This window comes from Heterodontus francisci, chromosome 2, assembly GCF_036365525.1.
Source record: "Heterodontus francisci isolate sHetFra1 chromosome 2, sHetFra1.hap1, whole genome shotgun sequence".
In the NCBI taxonomy this organism is placed as follows: domain Eukaryota; kingdom Metazoa; phylum Chordata; class Chondrichthyes; order Heterodontiformes; family Heterodontidae; genus Heterodontus; species Heterodontus francisci.
In genome coordinates, this window is record NC_090372.1 from 57925293 (window position 1) to 57938104 (window position 12812).

Below are 12812 nucleotides of genomic sequence, written 5' to 3' on the forward strand. Positions count from 1 at the left end.
GATGCCATTGTAGCTGCACTAGCTAAGAACAACTAACTCAGCAAAGATCAACTAACTCAGCAAAGACCAGAATCCGTAAAGAATATTGCTTCTTTGCATGGTATTTTTAAAATGAAAAGCATGTGTTCCTTCAAATCATGCCTGGGTAACATTGTATAGTAATGGTATAGATGTAATAAATAAATTCCTCATGTGCTTGAGCAAGGAAGGCATGATGTGAAAGAGAGCAGGCTTTCCATTTTAAAAGCAGTATCATGAAAAGGAACAATGTCCTTGATGGCAATATCATTCATGAGGTATACCAGCCAGTGCTGATTAAGAAAAGTTTATGTTGCTATTTATGCCATAAGTTTTACTTAAGAAAAGTACATCATACTTCCCCTGCATATTGTGTAACTGTGACTTCACATACAATTTACTGCCCATGAAACCTCATTGAATTCTTACTTAACACAGGATTTGTTCCATGCAATAATATTCTCATATGTGACAATTTAACTCTGCCATCAGGTTACTGTTAGAATGATCTTTGATATATCAGAAAGAAAAATGATCACAAACTGAAATTAAATCAAAGGAGTCAGATCACATTTGCATCCAAATGCATGAAAGGTCTGTGTTTTACAATAGCAATCAAGATCCCCAAACTCTGATGTCTTGAATTTTCTTCGTTCTTGCATTTATTTTAAATTGAAAGAAATGCAGTTTTTAAGATTTATATTTTTCAAGAAAAATACATTCCCGCTCCGTTTATTAAAATTAAAACAAAAATATGCTGGAAATACACAACAGCTCCATCAGCATTTATAAAGAGAAAGACAGGATCTGTTGAGCCTGGTTAGCATTTTCTATTTTTATCTCAGGTTTCCAATATTTGTACTTCCTTTTAGCTCCCATTTCACTAATCTCTGCGTGCCAAGCACCTTTCATAGTAGAATCTCACTGCTGAGTGCAGAAGTAAGCGCAGTGAACAGATAAGGCATAAACTTGTAGATGATCTGCTCCTAGGACTCTGCGATTCTGCTGGAATATGTGCAAGAAAAGGCTGCAGTGATTAATTTTCTCTCCCTGAAGGGAAGGACCTGCATGTCTGCTCAGTTGAGTCTGACAAAATATATGTCCTGCAGATTTTTTATAATCGCTCATGGGATGTGAATATCGCTGGCAAGTCCAGCATTTATTGCCCATTACCAACTACTCTTGAGAAGATGACGGTCAGCCGCAGCCCGTGTGGTATAGATACACCTAGAGTGCTGATAGATCGGGAGTTTCAGGCTTTTGACCCAGCAACAGTGTTCCCATGTGTCTGCTGCCCCTGTTCTTCTAGGTGATAGAAATTGCTGGTTTGGAAGGTGCTGTCAAAGCAGCCGTGGCAAGTTGTTGCAGAGCATCTTGGAACTGGTACACACTGTCGCCACTGTGCCTCCACTGGTGGAGGGAGTGAATGTTTAAGATGGTGAATGGGGTGCCGATCAAGTGGGCTGCTTTGACCTGGACAGTGTTGAGCTTCTCGAGTGTTGTCGGAGCTGCACTCATCCAAGCAAGTGGGGAGTATTCCATCACACTTCGGACTTGTGCCTTGTAGATGGTGGGCAGAGAGTCAGGAGATGAGTCACTCGCCACAGAATTCCCAGCCTCTGACCTGCTCTTGTAGGCACAGTATTTTTATGGCTGGTTCAGTTACATCCCCCAGGATGATGGTGTTGGGGGATTCAGCGATGGCAATGTTGAATGTCAAGAGAGATGGTTAGATTCTCTCTTGTTGGAGATGATCATTGCCTGGCACTCGTGGGGTGCCAATGTTACTTGCCACTCCTTAGCCCCAGCTTGACTATCGTCCAGGTCTTGCTGCACACAGGTACGGACTGCTTCAGTATCTGAGGAGTTGTGAATGATACTGAACACTGTGCAATCATCAGCAAACATCCCCATTTCTGACCTTATGTTGGAGGGAAGGCTATAGATGAAGCAGCTGAAGATGGTTGGGCCTAGAGCACTACCATGAGGAACTCCAGCAGTGATGTGTTGGAGCTAAGATGATTGACTGTCAACAACCACAACCATCTTCCTTTGTGCTAGGTATGACTCTTGACCAGTGGAGAGTTTTCTCCCTGATTCTCACTGACTTCAATTTTGCTAGGACTCCTTGATGCCACACTCAGTAGAAAGCAGCCTTGATGTTAAGGGCAGTCACTTTCACCTCACCTCTGGAATTCAGCTCTTCTGTCCACGTTTGGAGTAAGGCTGTAATGAGGTCTGGTGCTGAGTGGCCCTGGTGGAACCCACACTGAGCATCAGTGAGCAGGTTATTACTGTGTAAGTGTCAGTTGATAGTACTGTCAATGACCCCTTCCATCACTTTGCTGATGATTGAGAGTAGCTTGTTGGGGTGTTAATTGGCCGCTTGGATTTGCCCTCCTTTCAGTGGACAGGACATAGTGGGCGATTTTCCACATTGTCGGGTAGATACCAGACCTTTAGTTGTACTGAAACACCTTGGCAAGGGGTGCAGCTAGTTCTGGAGCACAAGGCTTCAGTACCACAGCCAGGATTTTGGCAGAGCCCTTAGCTTTTGCTATATCTAGTGCGATCAGCCGTTTCTTGAAATCACGTGGAGTGAATGGAATTGGCTGAAGACTGGCATCTGTGATGCTGAGCAACTCAGCAGGAGGCCGAGGTAGATTATCTACTTAGTACTTCTGGCTGAAGATGGTTCCAAATGCTTCAGCCTTATAGAAACATAGAAAATAGGAACAGGAGAAGGCCATTCGGCCTTCAAGCCTGCTCCGCCATTCATGATGATCATGGCTGATCATCCAACTCAGTAACCTGTTCTCGCTTTCGCCCCATATCCTTTGATCCCTTTAAACCCAAGAGCTATATCTAACTCCTTCTTGAAAACATACAATGTTTTGGCCACAACTGCTTTCAGTGGTAGCGAATTCCACAGGCTCACCACTCTCTAGGTGAAGAAATTTCTGCTCATCTCAGTCCTGAAAGGTTTACCCCGTATCCTTAGACTATGACCCCTGGTTCTGGACTCCCCCACCATCGGGACCATCCTTCCTGCATCTACCCTGTCAAGTCCTGTTAGAATTTTATAGGTTTCTATGAGATCCCCCCTCACTCTTCTGAACTCCAGCGAATATAATCCTAACCGACTCAATCTCTCCTCATACGTCAGTCCCGCCATCCCAGGAATCAGTCTGGTAAACCTTTGCTGCACTCCCTCTATATAAGCAAGAACATCCTTCCTCAGATAAGGAGACCAAAACTGCACACAATATTCCAGGTGTGGCCTCACCAAGGCCCTGTATAATAGCAGCAAGACATCCCTGCTCCTGTACTCGAATCCTCTCGCTATGAAGGTCAACATACCATTTGCCTTTTTTACCGCCTGTTGCACCTGCATGCTTACCTTCAGTGACTAGTGTACGAGAACACCCAGATCTCGCTGCATATTCCCCTCTCAGTTTATAGCCGTTCAGATAATAATCTGCCTTCCTGTTTTTGCTACCAAAGTGGATAACCTCACATTTGTCCACATTATACTGCACCTGCCATGCATTTGCCCACTCACTCAACTTGTCCAAATCACCCTGAAGCCTCTCTGCATCCTCCTCACAATGCACCTTCCCACCCAGTTTTGTGTCATCTGTAAATTTGGAGATATTACATTTAGTTCCCTCATCTAAATCATTAATATATATTGTGAATAGCTGGGGTCCTAGAACTGATTCCTGCAGTACCCCACTAGTCACTGCCTGCCATTCGGAAAAAGACTCTTTGTTTCCTGCCTGCCAACCAATTTTCTATCCATCGCAATACACTACCCCCAATCCCACTGACATGCTGGCTCCCCCATCATTAGAGTCACAGAGTTATACAGCACAGAAACAGGCCCTTCGGCCCAACGCATCTGCGCTGACCACCAAGCATCCATGCAATCTAATTCCATTTTCCCACACTTGGCCCGTAGCCTTGTATGCTATGGCGGTTCAAGTGCTCATCTAAATACTTCTTAAATGTTGTGAGAGTTCCTGCCTCTAACACCCCTTCAGGCAGTGCGTTCCAGATTCCAACCACCCTCTGGGTGAAAATTTTTTCCTGAACTCCCCTCTAAACCTCCTGCTCCTTACCTTAAATCTATGCCACCTGGTTATTGACCTCTCCGCTAGGGGAAGAAGTTTCTTCCTATCTATCCTATCGATGCCCCTCATAATTTTGTATACCTCAATCAAGGACGTTGGGGATGCTCCTGGGCTGCCTCGTCTGGTTAGTTGTTTAAATGTCCACTATCATTCACAACTGGATGTGGCAGGACTGCAAAACTTTGATCTGATCTGTAACTTAGCTCTGTCTGCAGCATGCTGCTTCTGCTGTTTAGCATGCATGCAGTCCTTTGCTATAGCTTCACCAGGTTGGTATCTCAATTTTAGATATGCCTGGTGCTGCTCCTGGCATGCTCTCCTGCACCCATTATTGAACCAGGGCTGGTCCACTGGCTTGATGGTGATGGTAGAGTGAAGGATATGATGGGTCATGAGGGGCGGCACAGTGGCGCAGTGGTTAGCACCGCAGCCTCACAGCTCCAGGGACCCGGGTTCGATTCCGGGTACTGCCTGTGTGGAGTTTGCAAGTTCTCCCTGTGTCTGCGTGGGTTTTCTCCGGGTGCTCCGGTTTCCTCCCACAAGCCAAAAGACTTGCAGGTTGATAGGTAAATTGGCCATTATATAAATTGTCACTAGTATAGGTAGGTGGTAGGGAAATATAGGGACAGGTGGGGATGTTTGGTAGGAATATGGGATTAGTGTAGGATTAGTATAAATGGGTGGTTGATGTTCGGCACAGACTCGGTGGGCCGAAGGGCCTGTTTCAGTGCTGTATCTCTAATCTAATCTAGTTACAGATTGTGGCTGAATGCAGTTCTGCTGCTGTTTATGGTCCACAGTGCCTCATGGATGCCCAGTTTTGAGCCGCTAGATTTGTTCTTCATCTATCCCATTTAGCACAGTGGAGGTGTCACACAACATGATGGAGAGTGTCCTCAGTGTGAAGACGAGACCAAGATTTTTATGGACAGATGCATTTGCGATAGGTAGATTAATGAGGATGAGGTCAAGTAAGTTTTATCCTCTACCTGGTTCTCTCACCACCTGCCGCAGGCCCAGTCTGGCAGCTATGTCCTTCAGGACACGCCAGCTCGGGCAGTAGTGGTGCTACAGAGTCACTCCTGGTGATGGACATTGAAGTCCCTTACCCAGAATAGTTTCTGTGCTCTTGCTACACTAAGTGCTTCTTCCAAGTAATATTCAACATGGAGAAACACTAATTCATCAGCTGAGGGAGGGTTGTAGGTTGTAATCGGCAGGAGGTTTCCTTGCTCATACTTGACCTGTTGCCATGAGACGTCATGGGGTCCGCAGTCAATGTTAAAGACTCCCATGGCCACTTCTTCCTGACTGTATACCACCTCTAGGATGGTGGAAGAGGAGTCTGGGACATTGGCTGTAAAGTATGATTCTGTGAGTATTATAATGTCATGCTGTTGCTTCACTCATCTGTGGGACAGCTCTCCCAATTTTGGCACAAGCCTCCAGAAGTTAGTTTCCGATGCCAAGGCGGTCAGTCCAGTTTTATTCTTATTCAACTTTTCTATAGCGGTTGGATACAACTGAGTGACTTGCTAGACCATTTCAGAGGGCAGTTTAGAGTCAACTACATTGCTGTGGGTCTGGAGTCACATGTAGGCCAGATGGGTAAGGACAGCAGATTTTATCCTTGTAAGAGATGAGTGAACCAGATGGGTTTTTACGACAATCCGGTAGTTTCATGACCATCATTACTGAGACTGGCTTTTTATTCCAGATTTAATAATTGAATTTAAATTCCCCCAGCTGCTGTGATGGGATTTAATTGCACTCCAAAAGAGGGAATATACTGCTCTTCAACTGTATTTTTCATTCTAATGCAGCAGTCCAGTCTCAGAAAAGAATATATTTAACTTCTGCAATAAGCTGCATGAAGTCTCATGACAATAAGCTGCATTTTTATTGTTGCTTATTTAGTTTACACAGCTATAACAGCCTCTTCTCCCAGCAACAGAAACGTAAACCCGGTTTTTCATCCATCTATAATCTTGTCACTAAGATAAGAGGGGGATTTAGCTGTGAAAATGGACACCAAGCTCCACAAATTCAAACTAAGTGAGAGTGACAAGCCTAAAGACTGTAATAACCTGATTGCCAACCTCAACTGTTGGATTAGGTCCTCCCCTTCTTTGATGACATTCACTGTCACTTGCAGGGTGGTCTGCTGCTGCTGCCCAAAGCGCTTGATCAAATCCTGCACTGCCTCCACAGATTCAGCATACACATCATCCAGGAGCTCCTTCTGTAAATCCTCCAGCCATGTCCAGAGCTGCAAAACAGCAAACACCCACAGGCAAAACATTAACAATGTGGAATATGATAGAGGCCTGTGACTAAGAACAGGTTTGAGAGGAAAACTACTCTGCTGTACACATCTCTTTAAAGCTCCAGTTGAAGTGATTACCTGCCACACAGGGTTCGGATTTTTTGTGTGGACCAGTGACGACAGAATTGTGTCTTCAGATTTCGAAAACAACAGGCCTACTTTGTTTTATTTCCTGCTTTGCCAGCAGCCAAGCACAATCAGCACTGGCTTCCCACTTCAAATTTATTGCAAAATGATCTACTAATGGACTTTTTACAGCATTCGCTGCTGCTATTCAACATGTTCACCTTCTGAGGTTCAGGTTCAGGGCCATGGCTAAACTGCTGAGATTACATTGAAATGAGAACAATGTAACAAAGGGAAGAAGAAATCGCTCAGCACACAACCAAATTAAAATGTAAAACTCCACACTACTCTGAAAAGCTGTAGGCGGGCAGGCAAGGTCACAGGACAGTGTGACAACTTGCAGCACCATGGAATGATGGAACGCAGGCTCAACCCTCCCATTCTGCCAAGTTCCTGATAAACTACAATGCAATGATGGGACAGGAACAAGAGAGTGCTTCTTCAATGCACACTTAATTTCCTGCTAGCAGTTAGCCAAAAGCCACATTAACTGTGATGAGGCAGAAAGGCTAATGCATCTTCTCATTTTTGTGCTAAAATAATAGCGAACTACTGCTGTTGCTGGAAATCTGAAATAACAACAGAAAGTGCTGGAAATAGCAGATCTGGCAGCATCTGTGGAGAGAGAAACGCAGTTAACATTTCAAATCGATGACCTTTTATCAGATCTGGCAAATGTGAGAAATGTAATAGGTTTTGAGCAGGTGAAAGGGGGGGAAAGTACAACAAAAGAGAAGGTCTGTGATAGGGCAGAGGCCGAGAGAGCTTAAATGACAAAGATGTCATGGAACAAAAGGCAAAGGGAGTGTAATAATTGTCGTAAAAGACAAAATATTTGTCCAAACAGAGTGTTAATGGCAGAGTAATGAGCAGCTCTGTCCAAAAGCAAAAACATGAAAAACACGTTTAAGACTGGCACACGTTAATAAAAAAAGGCGGTCATAGTCTGAAATTGTTGAACTCATTATTAAGTCCAGATGGCTGCAAAGTGCCTAATCAGAAGATGAGGTGCTGTTCCTCAAGCTTGCATTGAGCTTCACTGGAACACTGCTGCAGGCCGAGGACGTGTGACAGCAAGATGATGAATTAAAATGGCAAGCAACCAGAAGCTCGGGGTCATGTTTGTGGACTGAGCAGAGTCTCAGAGTTCTGCAAAGCGGTCACCCAATCTGCGTTTGGTCTCCCCAGTGTAGAGGAGACCGCACTGTGAGCAGGGAATACCATATACTAAATTGAAAGTACAAGTAAATCGCTGCTTCACCTGGAAGGAGTGTTTGGGGCCTTGGTTGGTGAGCAGAGATGAGGTAAAAGGGCAGGTGTTACACCTCCTGTGATTGCACGTAAAGGGGCCATGGGAAGGGGACGATAAGGTGTCTTGGATGATGGAGGAGTGGACCAGGGTGTCGTAGAGAGAACAGTCCCTTCGTAACGCTGACAGGGGAGGAAAGAGGAAGATGTGTTTGGTGGTGGCATCATGCTGGAGGTGCAGTGGATGATCCTTTGGATGTGGAGGCTGGTGGGGTGGAAAGCGAAAACAAGGGGAACCCTATCGCATTTCTGAGAGGGAGGGGAAAGGGTGAGGGCAGAAGTGCGAGAAATGGGTCAGACACAGTTGAGGGCCCTGTTAACCACAATGGGGAGAATTCTCGGTTGAGGAAAAAGGCATATCAGAAGCGCTGTTGTGGAAGGTTGCACCATCAAAACAGATGCGACAGAGACAGAGAAACTGAGAGAATGGAATGGAGTCCTTACAGCAGGCAGGGCGTGAGGAAGTGTAGTCGAGGTAGCTGCGGGAGTTGGTGGGCTTATAATATTAGTAGATAGCCTATTCCCAGAAATGGAGACAGAAAATGGAAATGTCAGAGATGAACCATGTGAAAGTAAGATAAGGGTGGAAATTGGAAGCAACGTTGAAGAAGTTTTCCAGTTCCAGGTGAGAGCAGGAAACGTCACCGTTACAGTCATCAATGTACTGGAAAAAGCATTGGGGGGAAAGGGCCAGAGTTGGACTGGAACAAGGAATGTTCGACATACAAAAAGACAGGCATAACTAGTATCCAAATAAAAGCAAAGTACTGCAGATGCTGGAACCTGAAATAGAAACAGAAAGTGCTGGAAATACTCAGCAGGTCAGGCCTTCATCAGAACCATCATAGACCTGAAACGTTAACTCTGCTTCTCTCTCCACAGATGCTGCCTGACCTGCTGAGTATTTCCAGCACTTTGTTTTTATAACTAGGATCCAGGCAGGTACCCATAACAACACCCGAAACATTAACTTTGCATCTCTCTCCACAGATGCTGCCAGACCTGCTGAGTATTTCCAGCATAAAAACAAGAAATGCTGGAAACACTCAGCAAGTCTGGCAGCATCTGTGGAGAGAGATGCAGAGTTAACGTTTCAGGTCAGTGACCCTTCATCAGAACTGTATTTCAGTATTTCCAGCACTTTGTTTTATTTCTTATTTTTGTGGCTGTCACGAGTCAACCCAGCAGCTCTTTCAAGAGGGAGAGACACACCACAATGGTTTCAAAATGTTCAAAATTGAAGAATGAAGATACGTTTGCCCTTATTGATCATTTTTAGGCTCCAGTTCTCTTCCCTAAAATGCTGAGGGAAATGTTTGAGGGTTCCTTTGTCACAGTTACCAGCAGCCTTCTCATAGTTTCAGCCAAGGACATTCTTAATGTGTCAGTATTAGGTTAACAGTGAACGCTTAACAGCTAAGCTCAATCCTGCCCTCCTCCGACATTCACACATTCCTAAGATGCGTAACTAACAGTAATAAACTTACAACACAATCAGCTGTTCTAATACAAGTGTGCATCACATTTCTCCTTCTCCCGACTATGCTGTACTCCCATTCAGCTCTCAACCATTGCATTTTTATACAAATAACAGCTCAACATGCTTAGTATAACAAACATTGTGACTAGAATTGCAGCAATTATTATAGAACCAAAAAAGTGCCATTAAGCAGGTAAAGTGCCTGGAATTATAACAAACATCACAAGGCCGATTTAAACCAGCTCTGCAGAGACTGGTTAAGATGGAGTGGAGGTTTACTCACTTCTTTACTGCCCTGATCTGACCAACTGCAATTTTAAACATTGGGCCACCCCGCTACAGGTTTCCCTCACTAGCCCCACAACCCCTCTGCTGACCAGAACTCCCCTCCGGAGCACATACACTGCACCAGGGACATTTCCCAGGGTCCCCGATAGCAACCTCCAGATATTCGACTTACAAAGCTGGGCAGCCATGTCTGACTGACTTCAGGGTCATTTTGGTCAGTAGGTCGGCAAACTGCATGATAACAAGACATGGCCGTTAAGATCAGCTGAACCTTTCTGCTACTGCTCCTGGTTGGACAAACTGCAGAGTTCATTGCATCTTGCCTGGGAGTTAAAATTGAGCCCAATATTTCCAAGGAATAACTAATGGGAATTGCAACTGCCCGTATGATTTATGTCTATGGTAAAAGAGTATTTCACTTGATTTTTGGGGACGATAATAGTTTTGCATTTGATTCCAATTCATGATCATAATCTGAAGTAGTATTGCAATTTTAAAACCGAACTAAACAATGTAAATTTATTACAGGTAAGATATAATTCTGCAATATCCTAGTTCTAAAAGAGGTGACTCTTTTACTAGTACAGGAAACACAGCACAGAAGTTATATGCCAACAAACAAGATCTATTTAACATCACACACAAAGCATGGGAAACTGGTATCTCTCCTTTGTGGAACAGCACAGTCCAGGGTTCTTTCACAGTGCTAATGCGGAGATACTAAAATGGTTTCCCATTTCAACTGACTACCTGCTTGTACAAGCTCTAATATTTGGGGCAGGATTTTATAGAGGCCTTGATGTCAGGATCAGTGGTGGGGGGGAGACATGAAGATTGCCCCGGATGAGGCCCGCCGCCACTGACCTCAAAGTCAGCAGGGCCCATCCTGATATTGCTGGCGATGGCAAGGCCTCGTGGCTGCCTCCCTGCCGCTCGGCAACGGGACGTAATTTAAATAGACAAATAAATTGACTTAACTGCATTAATAACTTTCCCATTGCCTCCTGAAGCGCCGCCGCAATCTTCATCCTGGCGGCTGGCACTTCCATGCCTTCGGACCCCCGTCGGGGAAGCGAGGCACAACATTGATGGGGAGGGAGGAGAAGGTAAGTTAATCAGTGTGGGGTGAGGGGGGTCAAATGAATGTCATGGGTGTAGGGGATGGTGGGAAGGGTTAGAGTTGAAAGTTTGTGCAGTTTGGGGGGAGGGGAAGGTCAGATTGTTAAGGTAAGTGTTTTTGGGGGTGAAAAAGGCAAATCATTAACTTAATTGATATTGGGGGAATGGGGGAGGGGCAAAAAAAATGTATTTATTTTCTTTCATTCAATGTTTCTTTAAATATTTAAATTTACTGGTAGGGCTAACAGCCCTTTAAAAATGGTGTCAGCGCCTGTGCACGGCGGGGGGAGAGAAGGGGGGCAGCCCTCACCCCAGCTATTTAAATGAGCCGCTGCGCTTAGAATCGCAGCGGCTCTTTGGCGGGCGTCCCGCCATTATTTTCGCCCACTGCCAATTTCGGCGGCGGGCATAAAAATTCAGCCCGTGGTCTTTTTCTTGAAATTTACATAATAGATGTATTTTAATTGATGGTAAAGTTCAAGGGGAAAGGTTGACTCATACTGTAATCAAAACAACTGTCCTCTATTCAGAGTCTAAATGCATTGAATAATAGCAAAATATTTCATAGGTACTAATTATAGCATATACCTGTCAAAAGGAACATCTGTTCAAGCATTAACTTATTCTTCATTATGCCAATGAGGTTAGGAACAAAAGAGGGGAAAACCGCAGTAGTAGTTCCATGCGTTATGTGTAGTGTTTAACAAAACAAAAGCAAAATATTGCATTATGCTGAAAATCTGAAATAAAAACAGAAAGTGCTGTAAACACTCAGTAGGTCAGGCAGCATCTATGGACAAAGAAATAGAGTTGGCATTTCAGGTCAATGACTTTTCATTGTTTCATCGACCTGAAATGTTAGTTCTGTTCCTCGCTCAACAAATGCCGTTGTGCTTAACAATAGATTGCCTTTAATGTGGAGACAAATTCCAAGGTGCTTCATACAAGTGCAATGAAAAGAATAGGATTTGTTTAGACTGAGCTTGGAAATCTATTCTAATGAAACTGATGAGGAATCTGCATAGGTAAAATTTCCATTTACCTCACAGGGAGCGCTACCTGACTCGTCATATTTTGTCACACTTTACATATCAACATTTTTCATTATAAATTCCGGTATTAACATTTATCATAGAGAATGCCTGTGTAATCTGACCACTGGGTTGCCACAAATTGTTTCAAAATATTTCCCCAAAAAAACTTAATCCACCATTTTTTCTCCTCAGTAACTGAAATTTATAGGGTTAGAAATTGCATAGTCCTGTTTTTCGGGCCTGGGAATCGAGAAGGCCAACATGCAAACTTGGCGTGCCCACCTCACCTGAACATCTGTAGCACTGGGCTGAGCGGCTCCCACGCTGCTTTCTACTCCCGTCACTGCCTGCTGCCTCGGCACACAGGAGGGGGGCCTTGCAGCATTGTTTCCAGACCATGTGGTACTACCAGCCTGCTCTTTTTTACAGGCAGACTCTGCTTTAAAGGGAAGTTGCACTCAGTAATATTGCTGCAAAGTAAATTATTGCAAAGTGAACATCAGGACAGAGAGAGGGTTCAATAGGGGCAAATGCGACGGTGGAGGCATTAGTGGTGAAGATGGACAGGAGGCGAGACACCTTGGGTCCATAGGGGACCTGAAGCCCTCAAGAACCACCCACAGAAGGGTATGGGAGCAGGAAGCCAGGAAGGTCAACTCCCAGGGTCTGGACCTGGCAGCAGTGCCACAAGCGGTCTAATGAACTCATTCGGGTGGTCAATGCCAGTGAATTCATCTTTACCTGACATCGCCGATCCACCACAACACCAGCCTCTTAAGCTGCTCAACACTCCACACCTCCATCACTCACCCAACAGCACTCCCCAACACTAGGGACTCACACCTAAAACCCAGATACTCCACCTTACCCTCACAGACCTACCAAAGCTGCCAGCTTCACACCCACCTCTCATTGCCTCCACATACTTCCAGCTATTCAGCTGTGGCAGGAACATCACCCAAACACAGTGCTAAAAAACC

General features: G+C 44.8%; 1 protein-coding gene across 4 annotated transcripts in view; it reads right to left on the minus strand.

Annotated features, from left to right (window-relative positions):
- The window catches only part of LOC137384483 (triple functional domain protein), an 873575-nt gene that overhangs the window by 361760 nt on the left and 499003 nt on the right, over positions 1-12812 (minus strand). For all 4 annotated transcript variants that reach the window (XM_068058645.1, XM_068058631.1, XM_068058625.1 and 1 more), the window contains exon 12: positions 6251-6420. In XM_068058645.1, coding sequence (XP_067914746.1) covers positions 6251-6420 — 170 coding nt within the window. The remainder of the gene's footprint in view (positions 1-6250; positions 6421-12812) is intronic.